The sequence below is a fragment of the Balaenoptera physalus genome, assembly GCF_965194825.1.
Source record: "Balaenoptera physalus genome assembly, chromosome: 11".
Lineage (NCBI taxonomy): Eukaryota > Metazoa > Chordata > Mammalia > Artiodactyla > Balaenopteridae > Balaenoptera > Balaenoptera physalus.
The window spans coordinates 63,373,375-63,394,929 of NC_138896.1; the positions used below are offsets into that span (position 1 = coordinate 63,373,375).

The 21,555-nt window shown below is 45.8% G+C and overlaps 1 protein-coding gene across 5 annotated transcripts; it reads right to left on the reverse strand.

The window, feature by feature from the left end:
• Positions 1–95: 95 nt before the first annotated feature.
• ZKSCAN7 (zinc finger with KRAB and SCAN domains 7) lies at positions 96–19,144 on the reverse strand. Of its 5 annotated transcripts, none has more exons than XM_082412824.1 (6): positions 12,736–13,234; positions 10,699–11,239; positions 6,758–6,929; positions 5,286–5,377; positions 4,738–4,867; positions 96–2,313 (listed from the first exon to the last, which is right to left on the reverse strand). In XM_082412824.1, the coding sequence occupies exons 2-6, from the start codon at positions 11,119–11,121 to the stop codon at positions 863–865; spliced, it is 2,268 nt and encodes a 755-aa protein (XP_082268950.1). In that variant the 5' UTR covers positions 11,122–11,239; positions 12,736–13,234; the 3' UTR covers positions 96–862. The 5 variants fall into 5 exon arrangements, with proteins under 5 accessions (XP_082268950.1, XP_082268949.1, XP_082268948.1 ...); XM_082412823.1 differs by having other exon boundaries at positions 96–2,316; positions 12,993–13,229; XM_082412822.1 differs by having other exon boundaries at positions 96–2,316; positions 12,736–13,228.
• Positions 19,145–21,555: the final 2,411 nt, after the last annotated feature.

Sequence of the window (21,555 nt, forward strand, 5' to 3'; positions counted from 1 at the left end):
AAGAGATGTCACCTCTATCTTTAGAAGCTTCTAGTCTGGTGGGGGATGGGGGGAGGGGAGATTGGTCCAATTTAAGGATGATTCAATTACAGAGCTGAGTTTTCAAAAGGTATTTATTAAACAACTACCATATGAAAATTATTATCTATATACTAAAAGAAACAGATCCTCAAAGAGCCTATAATAAGTTGGTATGAACACATATGCATTAAATTGAGAATTTACAACGCAATTTAACAACAGTTGTACACATAGCACCAGCTAACTCAAAGCACTGAGGTCCAACGAATAGCAGTTTAAGATGAATGAAGACATATTTGAAGAAGAAAGTCTTTCAGAGATGAGTTGGATCTGGCAGGTTCTGAGGGACACAGATTAGCAAAAGAAAAGAAAAAAGATTTTCTAGACAGGGAACATAAGTGATGAGGGACTATATTAGAGTAGAAGTTCAAAAAGTAGACAAGGAGGGCCACAGCCAAGAGAAGGAAAGAATGAATCAGTACCTTGGAGAACGACTTTATGTAAATGGTAAAATGGAGGAAGTGGAACAGAATAAGGAAATATCTCTGTCCTTGAGAAGTACACATTCTGATTTTGGGATGCCTAAGTAAGAAATGAGATAGATTTTTAAACAGATGAAAAAAAAAGAAAGAAGGAAAGAAATCTACAAGTACATGAAATGTGTAGTCCTTAGTGGGGAAGGACCGTACTGTTACTCCCACTCTCCCACCTTTGTGACCACCAGAGAACATTTAGGGAATGATCCAATTTGATTAGTGGTTCCAAGAGGAGACCAGGGTGAGCATACTTCTTATATAGAAACCTTAACTCAGAGCTCCTTGCTGTCTTAGAGAATCATGTCTTAAAAAACAGACCGAGCCAGACCTGAGTGCTTTTCTCCAGTGTGAGTTCGCTGGTGGTGATTGAAAGTAGAACGCTGACTGAAGGCTTTCCCACACTCAATACATTCATAGGGTTTCTCTCCAGTGTGAACTCTCTGATGCACAATGAGCTGTGAGCTGTCACTAAAAGCCTTCTCACAATCTTTGCACTTATAGGGTTTCTCCCCAGTATGAGTTCTCTGATGTACCATAAGACTGGAGCTGTAACTGAAGACCTTCCCACATTCATTACATTCATAAGGTTTCTCACCAGTGTGAATTCTCTGGTGTATAATAAGATGGGAGTTTTGATTGAAGGATTTTCCACACTCTTTGCATTTATAGGGCTTTTCACCAGTGTGAAGTCTCTGATGTCGAATGAGACATTTACTCAGACTGAATGCCTTACCACACTCATTACATTCAAAAGGTTTTTCTCCAGTATGAATTCGCTCATGGTCAACAAGTTGAGAGTTCTGATTGAAGGCTTTCCCACACTCACTGCATTTGAATGGTTTTTCCCCAGTGTGGAGGCTCTGATGTCGAATAAGACATTTACTTCGACTGAAGGCCTTGCCACATTCATTACACTCATAAGGCTTCTCCCCAGTGTGGATTCTCTGATGGTCAATAAGATTTCTGTTGGAACAGAAAGCTTTCCCACACTCATTACACTTGTAAGGTTTCTCACCACTGTGAAGTACCTGATGATGGACAAGGCTTTTACTCCGAATGAAGGCCTCCCCACACTCATTGCATTCATAGGGTTTCTCCCCAGTATGGGTTCTCTGGTGGTCAATGAGTTGGGAACTCTGAGTGAAAGCTTTTGCACATTCGTTACATTTATATGATTTCTCCACATTATGGAGTCTCTGGTGTTGAATGAGATGGGAGCTGTGGCGATAGGTCTTTCCACAATCACTGCATTCATAGGGCTTTTCCCCTGTGTGGATTCTGAGATGGACTATGAGCTGAGAGGTCTGCCTGAAGGTCTTGCCACACTCATTGCACTCATAGGGTTTCTCTCCAGTGTGGATTCTCTGATGCCCAATGAGGTGAGAACTCCGATTAAAAGCTTTGCCACATTCATCACAGTGATAGAATTTCTGTCCCTTCATAATTCCCTGATGTTCTGCAGGACTTGAGGACAGATCTGGATGTTCCTCAAGTTCCTTGTATTCATCACATTCATCTTTCGTGCATTTATTTTTATCCTCCTGTGTTATTTCCAAGAAATCACTCTTCAGTCTGCTCCCTTGTTCACCTGAGGGTTGAACTTCTAGCTTCTCTAAAGCCTCTTCACAGGCATCTCCAGCTTCTGGTCCTCCAGGAATCACTCCATAGAGTATTCCTGAGGTCCTATCAGATGACTCCGATTCTTCAGAAATTTCCTGCTTTGGAGGCAACTCTGAACTCTCCATCCTGTTCTCACCTGCTGCCAAAAGAAAGAAGAAAACAACTGTTACTCACTCTTACCCTACTGAGGAAATGAACTATCAGGAGCCTATGTACCTAAAAAAAAATTCATATTATGGGTAAGGAATGAGGAGACACATTGAGAACAGGAGAGAAAATGAAAAAACAGCTCAAATTTCTCTTCATGGACAGAAAAACAATAAGGGGAAGCTGGTCAGTGGAGGAAGGCAGAAGAAGAGCTATCAGGACAGAGGGATGCTGAGCCAGCACAGCCACGTGAACAGGCCAGTTGAAAGGCAAGAGACCAGACTGTAAAGCATGGTGTGATCTTCCAGAAGTCACTTAGATGTGACGTCTCCTTAGTAAAATGATGAACCCTATGGTCCTTTCCAACCATGACATTGTACGGTTCCACAGTTCTCAGCAAAGATGTTGGGGAGAGAGACTGGTGGCAAATACCTCAAATCGAATATGAGAAACAATGTGGGCAAACCTGAGAGTAGAAGGAAAATTTATATTATGAGGATATGATTAGGAAAAAGTGTATATAAGGGAGTGTTTCTGGTATAACAGGACAGTGACAATATTTGGAGAAGCCATGGGTAGAGAAATACTGGGGAAAAGTATTGAAGGGGAAAGCAAAGCTATAAAATTGGGCACCCCTTAAGTCCCTGGAGCACTGGACTGGTAAGTACAATACTGCACTCCTATGAAAACTAGGAATGGGGCTGCCCTGGTGGTGCAGTGGTTAAGAATCCGCCTGCCAATGCAGGGGACACAGGTTTGAGCCCTGGTCTGGGAAGATCCCACATGCCGTGGAGCAGCTAAGCCCGTGCGCCACAACTACTGAAGCCCGCACACCTAGAGCCCGTGCTCCGTAACAAGAGAAGTCATCGCAATGAGAAGCCCGTGAACCACAACAAAGAGTAGCCCCCCCAAGCCGCAACTAGAGAAAGCCCGTGTGCCGCAACTAAGACCCAACACAGCCAAAAATAAATAAATAAATAAATAAATAAATAAATAAAACTAATGGGGGACTTCCCTGGCAGTCCAGTGCTTAAGACTTCGCCTTCCAATGCAGGGGGTGCGGGTTTGATCCCTGGTTGGGGAGCTAAGATCCCACATGCCTCTAGGACAAAAAACCAAAACATAAAACAGAAGCAATATTGTAATAAATTCAATAAAGACTTTAAAAATTGTCCACATCAAAAAAACCCCCAAAAAACTAAGAATGGCATCAATAACTTGAAATATAAATCAAACATGTTTTTGGTATCTAGATAATCAGGAATCATAAGGAAAGTGAGCAGTCGAATATTTGCTTTTAAATTCTAGGATTTTTCAGTACAAAAACTGGGAGAAGGCAGAGCAATTATGGTTATAGCTTAACCTAAAAATGTTGGTTCCTTTCAATGACATCTACATCAGGGCTATAAACCTTCATGCTAATTTAGTGTGTGCAAGTTGTAGATGTCTGAATCTCTCACTTCTGAGCCCACCCTCTCCAGAGTAGGCTACTGTCCTACACCGGTCAACCCCAGAACCTCTCCTGACAACAGCTCCTTCCAGGAAGCAGCCCTGCCTCAGTCATTCTGAAGGAGAAGCTGAGGCAACCATGCTTTGTGCCAAACAACCCAGCTCATCCCATGATGGACAACAGGTGACTGGAACAGGGCCAAGCACTAGATGCAAGTGTAGCTTATCTGTAGATTAATCATCCGCCTCTGTGCAGCCAGGACCAAAGTTCTGCTCAAACAAAGATGATATTTAATGGCTGAACCACCCGTGGAGTTCCTCTCTACATAAATTCTGAACTGAAGGTAGGACAAGATGAAGGAAATTACAAGTAGAAGCCGAAGCTGAAATGATGCATGGAGAGAAGGCAAGCCATCAGCAGCCAAAGCAAGCAGAACGTGTGAGGAAACAGAAAGTCTAACTAAAAAGGAGCTCTGACGGGGACAAAAGCTTCAGAGTGGAGAATGGGTATCAGAGGGAGGAGAAAACAGATACACAGAGCACAGCTGTCTTACGACACTGGTGTAAAAATCCTTTCACTTTTGCTGCTGTGGCTCCCAGGCTCCCAGGTCCCTATAAGGCTTTGTTTCCTGAAGTCTGGTCTAGCTGGTCAGTTTGTTCTAGGTTTCCATTCTTTTAGCCTTAGTCTAAGTAACTTAGCTCATTGCTTACAACAAAAACTGAGTGGCTTTCTATTCCTTCCAACTACAACCTCTAACTAAACCAGCCCAGCTCAATTAATAAGAAAGTAAAAAGAATGTTAATAACTGATAAAGTGGATGATGATGTAGAAGGGTTCATTATACTATTCTCTCCACTTTGTCTCTTTATATTTTCATAATAAAAAGTTAAAAAAAGAAAAAGAATATAGCAAAGAATATGTAAAGAAGACAGACACTAAGTTACTGGGTAACAGAGTCATTACCCAATGAAGCCAGGCTGCAGCAATTTTCTGGCATGATGTTCCGGTACAGGGCTGCTTTCTGGCTGAGTGCCGGACCTTTCCACTTCTTCTGAGTATAGTCCACAGACAGGAACTCGAACTCTGCAGCCTCCTGGAATGACAAGCTTCTATTGCTCAGGGACATTCCCAGCCTGGAAAGCAGTCATTAGGGGCACCAAGAGCACAGGGTCGGGGAACCTGGTGGTAAAATGGGCGGGGGGGGGGGGGGCGGGTAGGGAGGGAATCTGGGAAAGACAGATTAAAAGGACAAGTCCAGGGAATTCCCTGGTGGTCCAGTGGTTAAGACTCAGTGCTTTTACTGCCATGGGCCCGGGTTCGATCCCTGATCGGAGAACTATTATAAGATCCCACAAGCCGTGGGGTGTGGCCAAAAAAAAAAAAAAAAAGGACAAATCTAGTACAGGACCAGCTCCAGGGGAAGCCACAGGAGCAGACTCAGAATGGGCCAGAGGCCTGGAGATGAGCTCTAGCTATTCCTGGGCCACAGACTTGGAACTCAGGAAGCTCACCTGGGGCCTGACCATCCGGAGCACAGTTGCCGCTGCTTGGTCTCCTACGTTCCCCACTTGGGGAAGGGCAGGCACTGGGGAAGCATGCTGAGCTGAGGGAGGAAAGAAAGCTCTGAGTGGGACCAGCCCTGCTCTTGGCTCCAATGAGGTCCGTATCGCAGCAAGTGGATTCAAGAGAACCCAGGTGGCTCCACACACACGGACCCTCATCCCTGTTCCATAAAGGCGTTCTCCTTTGTGAGCTGTGAACTTTTCCTGGAGGCACAGAAGGTCCCTGTTCAAACTGAACTGGCGGCTCCTTCCAGCCCTCTCTCTGCCACTCTCAGAAGGAAGCTACATTTCTGACCACCTTCTCTCTCCCATGGCTTCCCCAGCAGCAGCCTGCCTGGCCTCCCCCTCATCTCTCTGCCCCTCATTCCTTGGCTTCTCTTCCTTCACCTGCCCTCTCATCACGGACACTGCAGGCGTTCAGGCCTCAGAGCTTCCCCTTTCCCTCTCTCAGAGATCTCACGACTCCCATTCTCTGCTCTCAAGCTGTCAGTTCTCTCTGAGACCCCTATCACAAGCCTCCAGTTGTCTATTGGACATTTCACTTGGGTGTCCCACAACACCTGAAATTCAGTGTCTAAAGTGCATGTTTCCATCTTCCTTTCCTGAATTCCCAAGTTTTCTCAGTGATTCCAAACATCGGCCAAAACCCGCTAATTCTCCCTCCTCTCCATTGTCCCATGGATTCTTCGTTCAAATATGTGTCACATCTATCACTTTCCATTCCACTCAAACCCACTCAGGCAATTCCTGCCTCACATCTGTTCTCCTACACTAGCCTCCTAGTGAGGCTCCCGGTCACTGGTCTCCACACTCAACCCACAGTGCTCATGTGCCACAGTAATCCTTCTGAAATACTGTTTCTAACGCTTCAATCCCCTGCCCCCAAAATCTTCCTGGCCTCCATCCAAAGGCCCTGCACAAGCAGACCCCAGGCTCCCAAATAAGTCCTTCCTGACCCGACCTCAATGGGGTCCAAGGAACTCCCACTTAGCGAGTGTCTTTGCTCCAGCCCTCCATGATCTCGCTCACCGCTTATGATGTCCAAATGGCTCATTCGTGACGGCATCAAATGCCTGCGGACAGATATCACTCACATGTATCTTATGAGGTTGCCTCTTCTTGCACTTAGGACTGACTCTCTGCCAACTAGATAACAAGGTCTTTGGAAGCAGTGCTGGCGTACTACATCTCTCTGGTCCTCAACAGTGCCTTTGCCATGAAACGTGCTTGACAAAAATGTGCTAAATACACGAATGATTGGAGAATAAGCAAAAGGAACAAACAAAGTCACTAGGGAAGGAAGACACAGGGCAGGGCAATAAGGGACTCCAATGGGGTGGGAGATGGGGAGATGAAGGAAAGGAGACTCCGAAAGACAGAAAGGAGGAATGACTTAAGGCCAAAGCGGGGGAGGTGAGTACCAGAGTGCCCACTGGGGAGGCGGTGGTGTGCCCCAGGGCCACCAGGAGGCTCCAGGTGGGCTCCGGGTGCCGAACCCTCACTGAGGAGTGAGGTAGGAGGAGATTCCTCTGTTGCACCCAAGGCTGTCATCTCCTCTGAATGCATTTCCTGTTCCTGTGCCAGAGCTGAAACCTAGAGACAAGGAAATAAAATTGGGTCCAAAAGAGCATCCTTGGGTACAGAACCCAAAACCTCTAAGAAGCACCCCCAGGAGAGGAAGCCAGGGAAAGAAGAGCCAGAGGGTCCTTCTAGCCCCACCAGTACAGCCAACTGGGGCAAAAATGTCAAAGCAGGATCTACAGCTTACAATCCTATTTGCCATCCCTCTGTTGACCCTTTTGGTAGGAGCTTCAAGACCAGATTATATAACCATTTCCACTCTGTGTCAGTGCTTCAGACACACATTTGCTTATGAAGAACCCCCTGGAAAAAGGAGTCAGGAAAGTAATTCAGTACACTCCCTAGGGCCTCAGCCTACAGAATAGATCAATCAGAAGTACCAAGGAGTAAAAAGTGACAGGTGTATGTACCTGTATGTGCACAAATAATGCTACAGAGGCTGACAGCTGGAGCAATACCCCAGAACAGCAGCTGACAAACCTCAGCTTTTCCAACTTCTCTCAGCAAAAGTGTCTCCTCTTCAGAGAAGCCATCCCTGACCACACTGACAAAGCAACGATAGTCACACTCTCTCAAATTACCTGGTTATATTTTCTATAGCATACATTAGTCTTTAAATTATCTTATTTATACCTTTACTGTCTATTTCTCTGCCAATGAAGTATAAGCGTTTTGAGGGTGAGCACTGTGTCTTGGTCACTAGCTCCTAGAACAACGCTTAGCCCAATGGTGGTGTCCAATTAATATTTGCTGACTGACTTCCTCTCGATATTTTGCTAAGAGTTATTTGCAAACTTGGTTTTCAGCATGTAATACCTCTCCCCAAAAATCTATACAAAAAGTCAAACAGAAAAAAAAAAAAATTAAAAAAAAAGTCAAATAGGATCACATAACACCAATCTTTAGAGACCTCGAGAATATCTCAGAGCATAGACCTTTTATTCTCTAACCCTTGCTTGTTGTCATCAAATCAGTTCCTCACAATCTCATGGTTACTACTTGTACCAGCACTTAGAGCAGAAAACCTAAAACATTATCTAAATAAATCACTTTTTAAAAATGGAAATATAGTTGATTTACAATGTTGTGTTAGTTTCAGGTGTACAGCAAAGTGATTCAGTTTACATACACATATATTCATTCTTTTCCAGATTCTTTTCCCTTGTAGGTTATTAAAGAATACTGAGCAGAGTTCCCTGTCCTATACAGTAGGTCCTTGTTGATTATCTTAAATAAATCACATTTATAAGCTCACTCACTCTGGCATGTACATAGCACAGCATAAGGTGAAAATAACTTCTCCTTCAACAAAACACAGGGATTTGCCCTACTGGGTTACATCTGCTGAGAAGTTAGGGGGCTCTCTCCTTTAGTGTATAGCTCTCCAATGAAATGGTAGGTCCAAGAGGCTCCCTGCAGTCCAGGGTTCCCCAGCTCTCCCCTGGATGGTTCCTATAAATGGGACTTAGAGCTCTTAAATACAGCAGCTGTGGGTACTGGCAGAAGATAGAACTTAACTGCACTGTGATAACACAACCTTGTAATTCACTGACAATGAAATCCTGATAAAGTTCCTATTCATTACCTAGGACTCATAAGTGTCCTCTCCTCGCAGGCCATGAAAACTCCATTCCAATTTTCATTCCAAGATGGCATTCCACAGCAAGACATTAGGGAAAAGGTAGTGGCTTAGAATCTAGGGAGCTGGAAAATCCTGGTTCCCACACACATGGACAAAGGGACTACTTACTAGCTCTGTCATCTTAGATGAGCCAGTTAACTTCTCTGCGCTTGCATCGCTTGTCAAATGGAGATAATGATTACTATTTGCATACCTTGTAAGCCTGCTAGGAGCTCAAATTAAAAAAGATATAAAAGCATTCTGTAAATTCTGCAGCCCAGTAGGGATGCCTCTACCGCTCTCTCCAGCCCCAATGTGCACACGTGTGCATGCTCACTCCTGCTGATCAGAATGACATTCCTTAATCTCCTCCTGGCAAACTCCCATGATAAAGCCTGTTTTTTCATTTAGTCATAAAAACATTTTCTGAATCCAGGCTGGTGAGATAGTCCTGTTCTCATGTCCTTATGTCAGAAAACTTAAGCTGATGACAGTGGCAGAGTAAGAAATGGAGTCCAAAGATCCCACTTCTAGGCTAGAGCCATGAGTGTTCAGCTGCCCTGACTGTCAACTGTTAGTCACTCTCTTGGGCTTGTGACTCAGTCACCTTTCTTCTGAGGCTCGCTGGATAAAAGACAGTTTTAATGGAGGCTACATTCTCTTCTGCTTAAGCAAAAAGAAGGCGGGAGATAGGGAAATTTTCCTTCTACCCTCCTCACTAAATAGCATTCTAAACATTTCCTCAACCACTTGTCCTTGCCTATGGTTGGACCTAGCTGCTCTCTAGACCCTACTGATAGTTGATTTACCCCTGTGTTTACTTGTTTAAACAAGGAAATAACGACTGACAATGGATCTGATACTGTCAGAGGGTACTGGCTATTACTCCTGGAAAAACTCTAGCCCTAGGACTCCAATCAATTGGAATTCATTCCCTAGGCCTAGATATGTAATCATTTTTGAAAAAGCGCTGAATAAAAATGATGTACTGGGTACTAAGGAAATTTCACTGGTACTGGTTTTCCCTGGTAAAGCACAAAGGAGGAAGAGTAGAGGGGACCCTAATCCATCCTGCTCAGTTACAAGGGAGCAATTGGAGACTCATCAGGAAGAACTGACTCATCCACGGTGTGATGGTCCTTTGATGTCAATTGAGCTCTAATCTAGGTGTTGCTGTGATGGTATGGTGTACAAGTGATTAAAATTCATAATCGGTTTAAGTAAGGGAGGTTATCTTAGATGATCTGGATAGGCCTGATTCAATCAGTTGCAAGGCCTTAAAATCAGAGCTGAAGGTTCCATGAAGAAGGAATTCTCTTTGTGGACAGCAGCTTCAGCCTATGCCTGAGAGTTCTAGCCTGAACTTTCTGACAGCCTACCTTACAAATTTCTGACTTGACTTGTCAACTCCCACAATGACATGTCACTTTCTAGCAATATATATATGTATGTACATATATAATTTCCTCCTGGTTTTGCTTCTGTGGCTGAACCCTGACTAATACACATAGTCACTGAACTAGTTAGCTCTGTGATCCTAGAAGCCAGATTTCCCACTGTTATGGCACTGCTGACTCTCTAACTTTTCCTTTTATTTGAGTTACCCTGGCTTAAAATTTGAGAGAACCCCAGAAAGTAGGGAAAATCAAAAATAGAATTAAAGAAACGAAGAGATCCCCGTTGGGTTTGGAAAGCTAGAAAAGAACAAAATGATGATGAGGCCCAGAACTGTTACATCTCATAAGGAACCTAAAAGGCAGGAAAACAGCACAGTAACTTGGAGAAGTCCGAGGAAGTAATGAGAACTTCTCAAATGAGGGCCCATGTTATCAGCATACCCTAAGGACTACTTCTCCCTGACATGCTTCCCTGTTCTAACCAGTGTGCAGATCCTCTGCGTGTCAGGAGCACTGTGTGCAGCTCCAGGCTGCAGCTAGGTTCACGACACAGTACTTCACAAAGTAACTCAGAGCGTGGCTGGGATCTGCATTTTTGCTTAAGGCTAGGAGCACAAAACTCTTTCTCCTTTATACATGGCACTGGCTCAGGAGTCCCAAAGGCAAACCAGCTTAGAGCCTAGGGAATGGAGAATGTCTATTCTCAGGCTACCCCAAGCAGTATAGAATGGTTCCAGATGCCATTCTAGACTCGGCCGCTCACCTCTCCTGGTCCACTAACGTGTCTCCGGAAATCCTCCACCACAGCCACAGCCTCCTCGCCACTCTCAGGGTGATGCAGCTGCACCCAGGTCCGCAGTTCCCCTGGCAGGATGCTCAGGAACTGCTCCAGGACCAGCAGCTCCAGGATCTGCTCCTTGGTGTGCACCTCCGGCATCAGCCACCAGCGGCAGAGCTCCCGGAGCCGGCTCAGCGCCTCCTGCGGCCCAGACATCTCGTGATAACATAACTGCCTGAAGTGCAGCCGGAAAATTTCACAGACAGGAGGGTGATTCTTTTGGAGACTGCAGCCCTGCCCCCAGCTCTGGCTCTCTGGCTCCTGTTTCACAGTCAAGCGTCCCTCCTGCCTCTGGAGAACAGCACCCCTGGGGATGAGGCCTGAAGTTCCTCTGCCTTGGGCGGCCATCGTGACACCAAAGAGAAGCTTGTTTCAGTTGTGGTTTGTCCGATTAAAATGATGGTCTGTAATTCAGGTCTCAGAAGCTGTTGTCAGAGTTGAGGATGTGGGGTGATGGGAACGTCACCTACAGAAACATCAAGAGAGAAATCAGAGTCCCCAGAGTGCTCAGCCCCAGGTGGATGACAGACCCTCACAGTTAAAAAGCAAAGCTCGAGAAAAAAGAAAAAAGAGCACAACCAGGGCAGTCTCTCTAAGCATCTCTCCAAGTGACTTCCTTAAAGTTTCAGTGGCTCCCATCACCTACAGGATAAAACCTAAATGTCTATGCCTAGTATCCACAACCTGGCCTGAGGCCTCTGTCCTAGCCACACCCCCTACCACTTTCCCCAGGTACCCACCAGGCTAGAAAGACTGCAATGATCTCCAAATGTGGGATATGCAAGATAATCCAAAAGGTGGATAAAGAAATACTAAGTTGTTATTTAACTATTTAGTGGATGTTTTATAATGTGCACTGAAATTTGTACAGCAGTACATACCTTTAACTCACAAATAAACCTATGTTGGAAATGCATGCTCAAAACTCTTCTACTCTACTCTTTTGTAATAGAGATGCACAATAAAGAAAGTTAGCGACTAAAGCTCTGAAGACACAGCTAGAAGCCACACGTACTCCTTCTCTGGATTTTTCTGCTTCTGAAACTTTTGACAAACACCTACTCACCTGTCAAGACCCAGAACAAATGCTATTTTTCTCTTGAAGGCATTCCTGATTGCCTCATGCAGGAAGGAGAGCTGGTCACCTCCCTCTTGGTACTTGTCAGTGTAACATTGTATTTTAACTAATTTATGCACAATTCATCACTCACACCCTCCAAACAGCTGGATGGCCACAAAAGAAAAGGAACCCAATGGAGTAAGAAATGCCAGACCCTTTTCTACTCAAGCCACTTCCCCTAGAAAGCCTTGCTGATCTCTTCAGGCTTAAGTGTGGTTACCGCCTCAGTGAACCCACAGTACCTTTTTCATTCAAACCTCTGCTAGAGCACTTCTCACACTGTGTTTGGGACTTACACGACTGCCTCCTCCACTTTATGGGAGGACTCAAAGGGCAGAGGTGGTTCCCAGTCATCTTTGTACGTGTGTGTGTACTTGGCATACAGAGGCACATACATATCTGGGAAGTGAATGAATGATACTGAAGTTGGGGGTGGGGGCGACTTTTATCCAGTTTACATACTGTAAAACCCTGAAAATGAGCACCTTAGTGGTAACTAGGGCATCTGTGCTATGCTTCCAATTCACCATGCATCTTGGTACCTTGGGTAAGCTACTCTCTCCAGGGCTGAATTTCTCTAAAAAGACAAAGATAGACTTAAAAATCTGTGACTCTGCTCTGAGATACATAGAAAGTTCAGGCCATTTTCCTACTTCCCTTACTGCTCCGAATGCTCAGCCCCTCATCTCATCTGGATTTTTGGCTCTCCAAGCTATACTTCACGTCTGAAATTCTGACTGGGTCTGACCCACTTCTGACGCTTCGTACTGTCTTCCAGCGCAAGGCTGGGAAAACGTCTATCTACATTTCGCGTTCGACCAGGCTTCTGCGGCGCCGCTCACCTGGCCACGTCTGCCCTGCTCATCGCTGTACCCGCAGGTGCTGGGCTCTGTGCCAGGCACGGCTGGTCAGGGCACTGGGACAAAGAGGCGGCTCTACATCTAGCGGCTTCTGAGCGTCACGGGGACCGCGCCGCCAGCCGCGGGGGCTAAGAGTGGGTCGGGCCGGCGTAGCCGACCTGGGCTGTGGGCGGCCGCAGCTCCAGCCTAGCGGCCCCGGGCCCCGGCAACACTTCGCTCCCCGCCCCGGGCCCGCTCACCGGGGCACCGCGCCCGCGACCCCCGAACACCAGACGCCGCCGCGGCCGGTATAAGCGAAAACAATGGCCGGGCCGGAAACGAGAGAGGCCCCACTTCCGGCCTCTCCAGGATCCCGGAAGTCTCGGTTGAGAAAGTGGGCGCCCGCGCCCCCGCGCCCCCGCAGCCACACAGCTGGTGACACCTTGGGCGCGGAGACCACCCCCTCCGGACCTGGCTGGGGCACAGCGGCGGCAGCGGGGAGGGGGGTCTCAACTGAGGCCTCAGGCTGCACACGTGCTGCTCTCAGACCATTCTAGGTCTGGGCGACCCTGCCGCACCCCAGCTTTGCCCCTTCCCCTCCTGGTGGCCTTGGGAAAGAAAACCTAACCTCTGAGCCTGTTTTTTCATCTGAAAAATGCAGAGCACAGCGTGCACCTGACAGGGCTGTGAGAGCTGAAAGGGGTAACATAAGGACACTACACAGCAAAAGACCTGACATATCCTGAGCATGCAGTCAGATATTATTATACTGTTTGTGACGCCCAGGGCATTTTCACCCAATGTGAGTCTTAATGAAATAAGCAACAGGTATCTCCGTCTTACTAAAGAAGAAATGAGCCCAGAGATTGTGATATTTTGGCCAGCAGGTGTGGTTAATCTTTCCTAAAACAGAACAAGCACTCTGGTGTCCAAGGAAAGGCCCCCTAGGGAGGGCCAACGAGCTGATAAAAAGTGGGAAGTTATGGGGACAACATAATCTACATGCAATTGTCTAGTCTAATATCTGGGAGGCAGGTGTTACCCAGGTGGACTTCACCTGGAAGAATGGTTTGCATACAGAAGCATGTGCACAGGTCCCTGCTGCTAACACGATTGAGGAGGCTCTGAAGGCACAACCTCCAAAAACGAATGATGTATGGGGCTAACGAAAAGCCTCTGCAACTTGAGGCAGTAAAAGGACATATGAAAAAAATATATTAAAGAAAAACTTGAGTTCCAAAGAGAAACAAAGGGCAAAGGATAACATCAGCCACATTTCCAATGGAGTTAACTATGTATCTTATGCATCGGGTTGGCCAAAAGGTTCGCTCGGGTTTTTCCGTAACATCTTATGGAAAAACCCTGATGAACTTTTTGGCCAACCCAATATCTTGTTGTAGCCTAGCAAGTAGTTCCTTTACAGGGTCTGAAGTAACAGTAACCTGTGCTGTCCAGGCCATCAGCAATATCCCAAGGGTGTTCTGGGTCTACCTCTGGACCTGACATGTGTCCGTCACATCTCTGCATAAGCCAGGACAGAAACGAAGGCATAAGAAGACCTACTGCAGGGTTTTTACAGTCTTTAAAGAGGTCTCTTAGAGCAGTCTTGGCCCACTGAGCCTGATGAGTGGCCTTCTGATATCAAGGTCACCCTCTACATTTGGAAACCTCACAGGGAGGTCTTGGCTATCTGGTCTTAGCTTCTGCCTGACATTGCCACTGCGTGTGGCCCACTGGCCCATTAAGGCCTCAGAGACTCAGGGATATCGAGCAGGAAATCTCTTAAGGCCAGGCCAAATGCTGTCAGCTCTTTTTCAGGTTTCCCTGATGATGCGTTGTCCTGCAGTTCTGGCTGCCTGGTATGTAGGAGACTTAGGGATCTGGAAAACAAGATTAAGTTTTTTCATTCCTCAGAGCTGTTTCATGCCCAGGTGGTTGGCTTTCATTGTCTGTGAGAGCCAGCTTCATCTGGGAAGTGTGTCCAGACTTCATAGGTTCCTCTGTGGCCAGCACTGTGGGCCTAACCTACCATGACTGGATTGGGTTCTAGTGGAGGAGACATGCTCCATGACACCCCTCATATAGCACCTTGGGAAACCTATATTTGGGCCAAAGACAGTCCCAGAATACCTGAGGGAACACCACCCCTGACCTCTGTGGGAAACTATCACATTAGCTTTGGTATGAGAGCTAATAGAACAAGTAACCCAGTTCTATGTGCCTGAAGCAGAACTCACCATCTACCCCCAACCCTGAAGCTCCACTCACATTCACATCACTATAAAGGGCACTATCATTCATCCAAGAGCCCAAACTAGAACCCTGGATGTCATACCATGGGCTGGGTGACCATAGGAGAGCTACGTAGCCTCTCTGTGCTACAGCTTCCTCATCTGTAAAATAAGGAGAATAATAATAATGATACCTAAGTCATGAAGTTGATATGAGGATTGGATGAGATAATATATATATATATATATATATAAAGCACTTAGAATGTGCCTGGCACATTGTAGGTATTATAGGTGTTTTCTAGTATCATGTTTACTCACACTTCTTTATACCCTGTATCCAGATTATTGCTGAGTCTTTGCCCCATTTGTATGTAATAACAATAATAATGACAACAAAAAACAATAGAAAATACCTATATCACTTACTATGCTGCTCTGCATCATTGCCACTGTTCACTTCCCTGTGTTAAGTCCTGCCTGGTGTGAGGGCAGCTGTGAGAAGGATGTTCCTAGGGACCTTTGGGATTTAAGGAGACCACAAAGAGAGGAGCATGGTCAGATCTGGAGATTCTTTGTCCCCAAACTGCTCATACCTTCTGACATCATCTGTGTGGACAGTCCCCTTTTCAACAGCCAGGATACTCTTACACACCCTGAAAATAAGAAGGGGGTCCTAGAACTGCTCCTTGTGGGGGGATAGTTGTAATATGGGCAGGAGACCCCAGCTACTATGCTTGAATGGGAATGTATGAGGCCCAAGCTCTAGCCAAGAGAGCAAAGAGACTGTCCTATCACCTTGAAAACTTCTCCTTGTCCTTCAAGAATTAGCTGAGAAACTCCATTCTCCAGGAAGACATCCTGGGACCCCATCTCCCCACCTGGATTAGGTGACCCTTCCTTTGTGCTCCTGTGGTGGCCTGCCGTGTGCTTGTCACGGCCCTTATTTGTTGCACCAGGTTAACACTGTTTACTTGTCAACTTCCCCCATGCACAGTAAGCCCTATGTGGGTTGACACCATGTCTCTCTGGTTCACAGTTGGGTCCTGAGGCACAGACTCTAAGCCTGGCTGGTTTTACTATCTGTCTTGGCCGGAAGACAAGGTCAGTCCACCTTTATTTCCCTGGTGTCCAGTACAGAGCCTGGCCTAACTCTAAGAAATGTGTCCTTGATCCAGGTTGTTGTGTAAGGCTTTTTAAGCAGGGAAGGAATCTGTTAAGTCTGGGCTTTGATTGCCAGCTATACTGAGGGGCTTGGAGGGAAAGAGATTGAGACATCCATTGTATCTGCTTATCTGCTTTGCCACCCCAGTGCCTCTGTAAGACAGAATCATTAGTTTACAGGCGAGGATTCTGAGTCTCGGCAAATGTCCTGCTTCCTGGGTAACACTTTACTGGCTGAAAAGGGCACGGAAGGCTTTGAATTCAGGTCTATAGACCACCCCCCTTCCTCCTCTTTTTTTTCTGTTTTAGGATCCTATCTCTAACCCTCATTCATTCCTCATTCTTTAATTACTCTCAGATTTCTTCCTGCTGGTGGTGTGTCAACGATGGTCACAGAACACGGCCTCATGGTAGACTCGGGAAAGGCAAGGATTCTCTAGGTCTTCTGGCCTCAAGTATCCCGCGAGGAGCCAAACCCTGGCGCAGAGACCAACGAGATAAGAAGGCCTCCGAGCTTCCTAGACGGAACCGGAAGTGGCTCCAAGGGCCCGAAGATCGGAGAGGAATTCGCTTCCGGCGCATCTTTTGTTCAGGAATCGTTGGCAGCTACTGCGGGTGGGGAGGCTAGCGGGCTAGTCGTGGAGCTTCCTCCGGTTGCCAGGAGTGGGAGCCGCGGTCCCGGGCTGTTCCTGCCCGCTGTTGGCGCTGGTATTGACCCTCCCCCGTGACACACATGATGAGACAGTCCCAGAGGGCAGCAGGAAACTTCCGGGGATACCAGCGCATCCCCGACGGGGTTTGGTGGGAACGCAGGACTGTCTCCCCGCCTAATACTGCTCGACTCGCCGTGCTTCCTTCCCGGCATTTATCCCAGAGGTCTTCGGAAAAGCGGGGCACTGTATTCCGTGGTCTTTGTTGTAGCTTAATCCCCGTCCCGAAACCCCTCAACCCGACCCTCAGCTCAGCCTCTGGCCCACCGAACTGCAGATTTGCCAAGTGGAAGGAGCGTTTTCAGCCTATCCTACCCACAGCTCCCACAGACACCAGGGATGTTATTAGCAAAGACTCGTGGATTGCACAAAGGATCCTTAGAGCCGCTGGTCCAGCCACCACCTTCCTACCTGTTATGGGTGGGGAAACAGGCCCATGGAGGGATTTGAACTGAGACCTTCTGCCTCCCGTTCCAGAGACCTTGTCTCTTTTTCTGAGCCAGTGTCTGTGACCTTGAGTCTCCTAAAGCACAGTTTTGGTCTTGGAAATAATAAACTTGATACTATTGGCTGTAATCTTTCAGTTTCTGGGTATTGTTGGGCCTTAGATTTGAAATCCAAATTCTTCCAGAAGCATCTCAAACATAGATTGGAGTTTCTTTCCAGCCTGTGAGTATGGCAGACCTCAACTTTGCCACTTACAATCTGGGATTTGCAATTTTGGGCAAGTTATATATCCACTGAGTCTTAAGTTTCTTCATGTGTGAAATGGAAAAAACCAATCCATGCCTGCTTATCCCTCAGAGTTGGGAGGATTGAGTGAGGTAAGTTGTGAGTTTTGACATGTCCTGTTAAGCACTATCCAAAGATTAACAAAAGCACCTACACAAGAAACTTTGGCTTCAAGGAGGGAGATGGAAATGACTGGACGTTGGAAACATGAAGGGCAAGGGGCAGGCAGACACTGATGACTTACAAAAGGCAGTATCTGATAACAACGTAAGAGAAGTTCAGAGAGCCAAGAAAGGGATTGATCTTGAAAGGGGTCAGAAGCAGCCTCAGAGGGAAGAGCATTTGAGTTGAGCCTTGAAGCAGGATTTAGGGAGGTTTGGCAGGGAGAAGGAACAATATGATCAAATGTTGAGAGATACACATTTCTGGGGGGGAGGTCGTTATTTCAGTCCAGTATTATAAGCTGTAGGGAATTTAAAAATGGTGATGAGATCTCTAGTTTAGATGTATAAAATCTATGTGCCCCCTAAGCCACCGTAATGACCCCTGATGATCCTGTTTTTCCACCACTAGAGGACAGGTGATATTGTACTTCCATTCCTTATTGCTAGTTGAACAATCGGGAGAAAGCCAAGAAGAAGCTGAGCCCTGATACTCCAGGGAAATTGTAAATTCTCTTCCCATTTTAGGCCTCCAGGATGTCTCCATCTGCACTTGGAGGGCTTCCATGACTAAGCCTAATCTTTTCTAAGAGTATCTAGCAGATTACCCTGTGCCCCAATAACACCAGTGTTCCATACACTCATGTTTCTATAGAGTAAGCATGCAGAACTTGCTAAGTGAGTGGATGTTTCCTACTTCCTCAGAGAAGGCGTTCCAGAGGGCCAGGTTGGTTCTCCCAGGAGGTGGGCAGGAGTATTGTTCTCTCTTTCTCTCTTTCCTAGCAGTGTCTGGAACAAGGCTGTCTCCAAGGGTTGCTCACCTGAAATATGTTGAGCCTGTTGCCCTGTCATCCTACATCCCTGTCATTTCTGGCTTCCTTCCATTGCCCAGAAGCTGGTGGAGCCTGGGAAGAGGATAACAGTGAAGAAAAGTCTGATATCTCTCTAAGTACCAATTAGGGTAGAAAGGGCTTGTCATTGGCATCAAGTTTACTGATAAGGGATGCACAGTAAAGTTCGGAGAGTAAAGCTCTAGTGGAAACTTCTCAGTGTGAAAAGGTCAGTTGTGTACTGGAATTTAGCTTGTGTTTGCTCTTTGCTTCTTGGACTATGATAAGTGCTACAACTCTTCTCTGGAAGAAGCACTTCCCTCCCCGAAGTTTTAATGTATCTTTTCTTTTAGGACTTTTCTAGCCCTCTTGCCAGAATTTTGTTTCATTTCATTAATCCTAATCTCACACCTTTGTTCCAAACAGTTTCACTCTGCTGTGATGTCCTCCAATTTCAAAACTTATAGGAAATACTAACCATTAAAAATTCCTGGTAACACTGTCTGAAAAATGAACTTCTACCTGGCTTCCGCATTTGTCTTTTTTTTTTTGATATCTATTAAACTTTCTTTTTTATACAACTATATTTTATACCAGTGATCTATGTGTCATAAAGTTTGTGTCTGATTTTCTCCTTTCTTTTTTTCTATTGAATAAAAGATTCTTTAAATTCTATAGTGCTTTACAGTTTTCAAAACTTTCACACATGTGATTTCATACAATACCATAATAACTCTTTTTTAAATTCCCTACCCCTATATTGCCCTCCCCACTTTCCTCTCCCCACTGGTACTAGTTTGTTCTCTGTATCTGTGAGTCTGCTTCTCTTTTGTTTTATTCACTAGTTTGTTGTATTTTTTAGATTCCACGTGTAAGTGATATCATACAGTATTTGTCTTTCTGTGACTTATTTCACTTAGCATAATGCCCTCCAAGTCCATCCATGTTGCTGCAAAAGGCAAAATTTTGAAAAAATTTTGTTGAAGTATAGTTTATTTACAATATTGTGTTTAATTTCTGCTTTACAGCAAGGTGATTCAGTTATACATATATATATATATATTTTTCATATTCTTTTCCATTATGGTTTATCACAGGATATTGAATATAGTTCCCTGTGTTATACAGTAGGACCTTGTTGTTTTTCCATCCTATATATAATAGTTTGCATCTGCTAATCCCAAACTCCCTGTCCTTCCCTTCCCCACCCACCTCCCCCTTGGCAACAATATGTTTCCTATGTCTGTGAGTCTGTTTTTGTTTTATAAGTATGTTCATTTGTGTCGTATTTTTATTTTACTGTTTTTTAAATTAACTTATCTTTTTATTTTTGGCTGCGTTGGGTCTTCATTGCTGCACATGGGCTTTCTCTAGTTGCGGTGCAGGGGCTGGTGGCTTCTCTTGTTGCTGAGCACAGGCTCTGGGTGCGCGGGCTTCGTTAGTTGTGGCACGTGAGCTCAGTAGTGGTGGCTCGCGGGCTCTAGAGCGCAGGCTTAGTAGTTGTGGCTCACAGGCTTAGTTGCTCTGCAGCATGTGGGATCTTCTTGGACCAGGGATCGAATCCATGTCCCCTGCATTGGCAGGTGGATTCTTAACCACTGCGCCACCAGGGAAGTCCCTGTGTCGTATTTTAGATTCCACATATAAGTGATATCATATGGTATTTGTCTTTCTCTTTCTGATTTACTTCACTTACTATGGTAATCTCTAGGTCCATCCATGTTGTTGCAAATGGCATTACAGTATTTCATTCTTTATATTTATTTATTTGTTTGTTTGTTTACTGGCCACCCTGCACAGCGTGGCATGCAGGATCTTAGTTCCCCAACCAGGGATCCAACCCATGCCCCCTGCAGTGGGAGCCTGAAGTCTTAACCACTGGACTGCCAGGGAAGTCCCTATTTCATTCTTTTTAGTGGCTGAGTAGTATTCTATTGTGTGTGTGTGTGTGTGTGTGTGTGTGTGCGTGTATACACCACATCTTCTTTATACATTCATTAGATTGTTTCCATGTCTTGGCTGTTGTAAATAGTGCTGCTGTGAACATTGGGGTGCATGTATCTTCTCGAATTATAGTTTTGTCTGGGTATCTGCCAAGGAGTAGGATTGCTGGATCATATGACAACTCTATTTTTCGTTTTTAGAGGAACCTCCATACTGTTTTCCACAGTGGCTACATCAACTTACACTCCCACCAACAGTGTAAGAGGGGGTTGGGACTTCCCTGGCGGCCCAGTGGTTAAGACTCCAGGCTTCCACTGCAGGGGGCATGGGTTCAATCCCTGGTTGGGGAACTAAGATCCCGCATGTCGCATGGCACAGCTAAAAAGAAAAACAGTGTAAGAGGGTTCCCTTTTCTCCACACCCTCTCCAGCATTTATTATTTGTAGACTTTTTAAAAAATAAATAAATTTATTTATTTATTTATGGCTGCATTGGGTCCTCGTTGCTGCACGCGGGCTTTCTTTTAGTTGCAGCGAGCGGGGGCTACTCTTCGTTGCGGTGCACGGGCTTCTCATTGCAGTGGCTTCTTTGTTGTGGAGCACGGGCTCTAGGCGCATGGGCTTCAGTAGTTGTGGCGCATGGGCTCAGTAGTTGTGGCTCATGGGCTCTAGAGCACAGGCTCGGTAGTTGTGGCGCACGGGCTTAGTTGCTCCGTGGCATGTGGGATCTTCCCAGACCTGTGCTCGAACCTGTGTCCCCTGCATTGGCAGGCGGATTCTTAACCACTGCGCCACCAGGGAAGCCCTATTTGTAGACTTTTTAATGGTGGCCATTCTGACTGGTGTGAGGTGGTAGGTACCTCATTGTAATTTTCATTTGCATTTCTCTAATTAGCAATGATGAGCAACTTTTCATGTTCCTATTGGCCATCCGTGTGTCTTCTTTGAAGAAATGTCTATTTAGGCCTTCTGGCAAGTGGCAAAATTTCATTCTTTTTTATCCACCTATGTCTTTTAATTCCTTTCTCCAGTCTACATTACTTCAAGCAGTT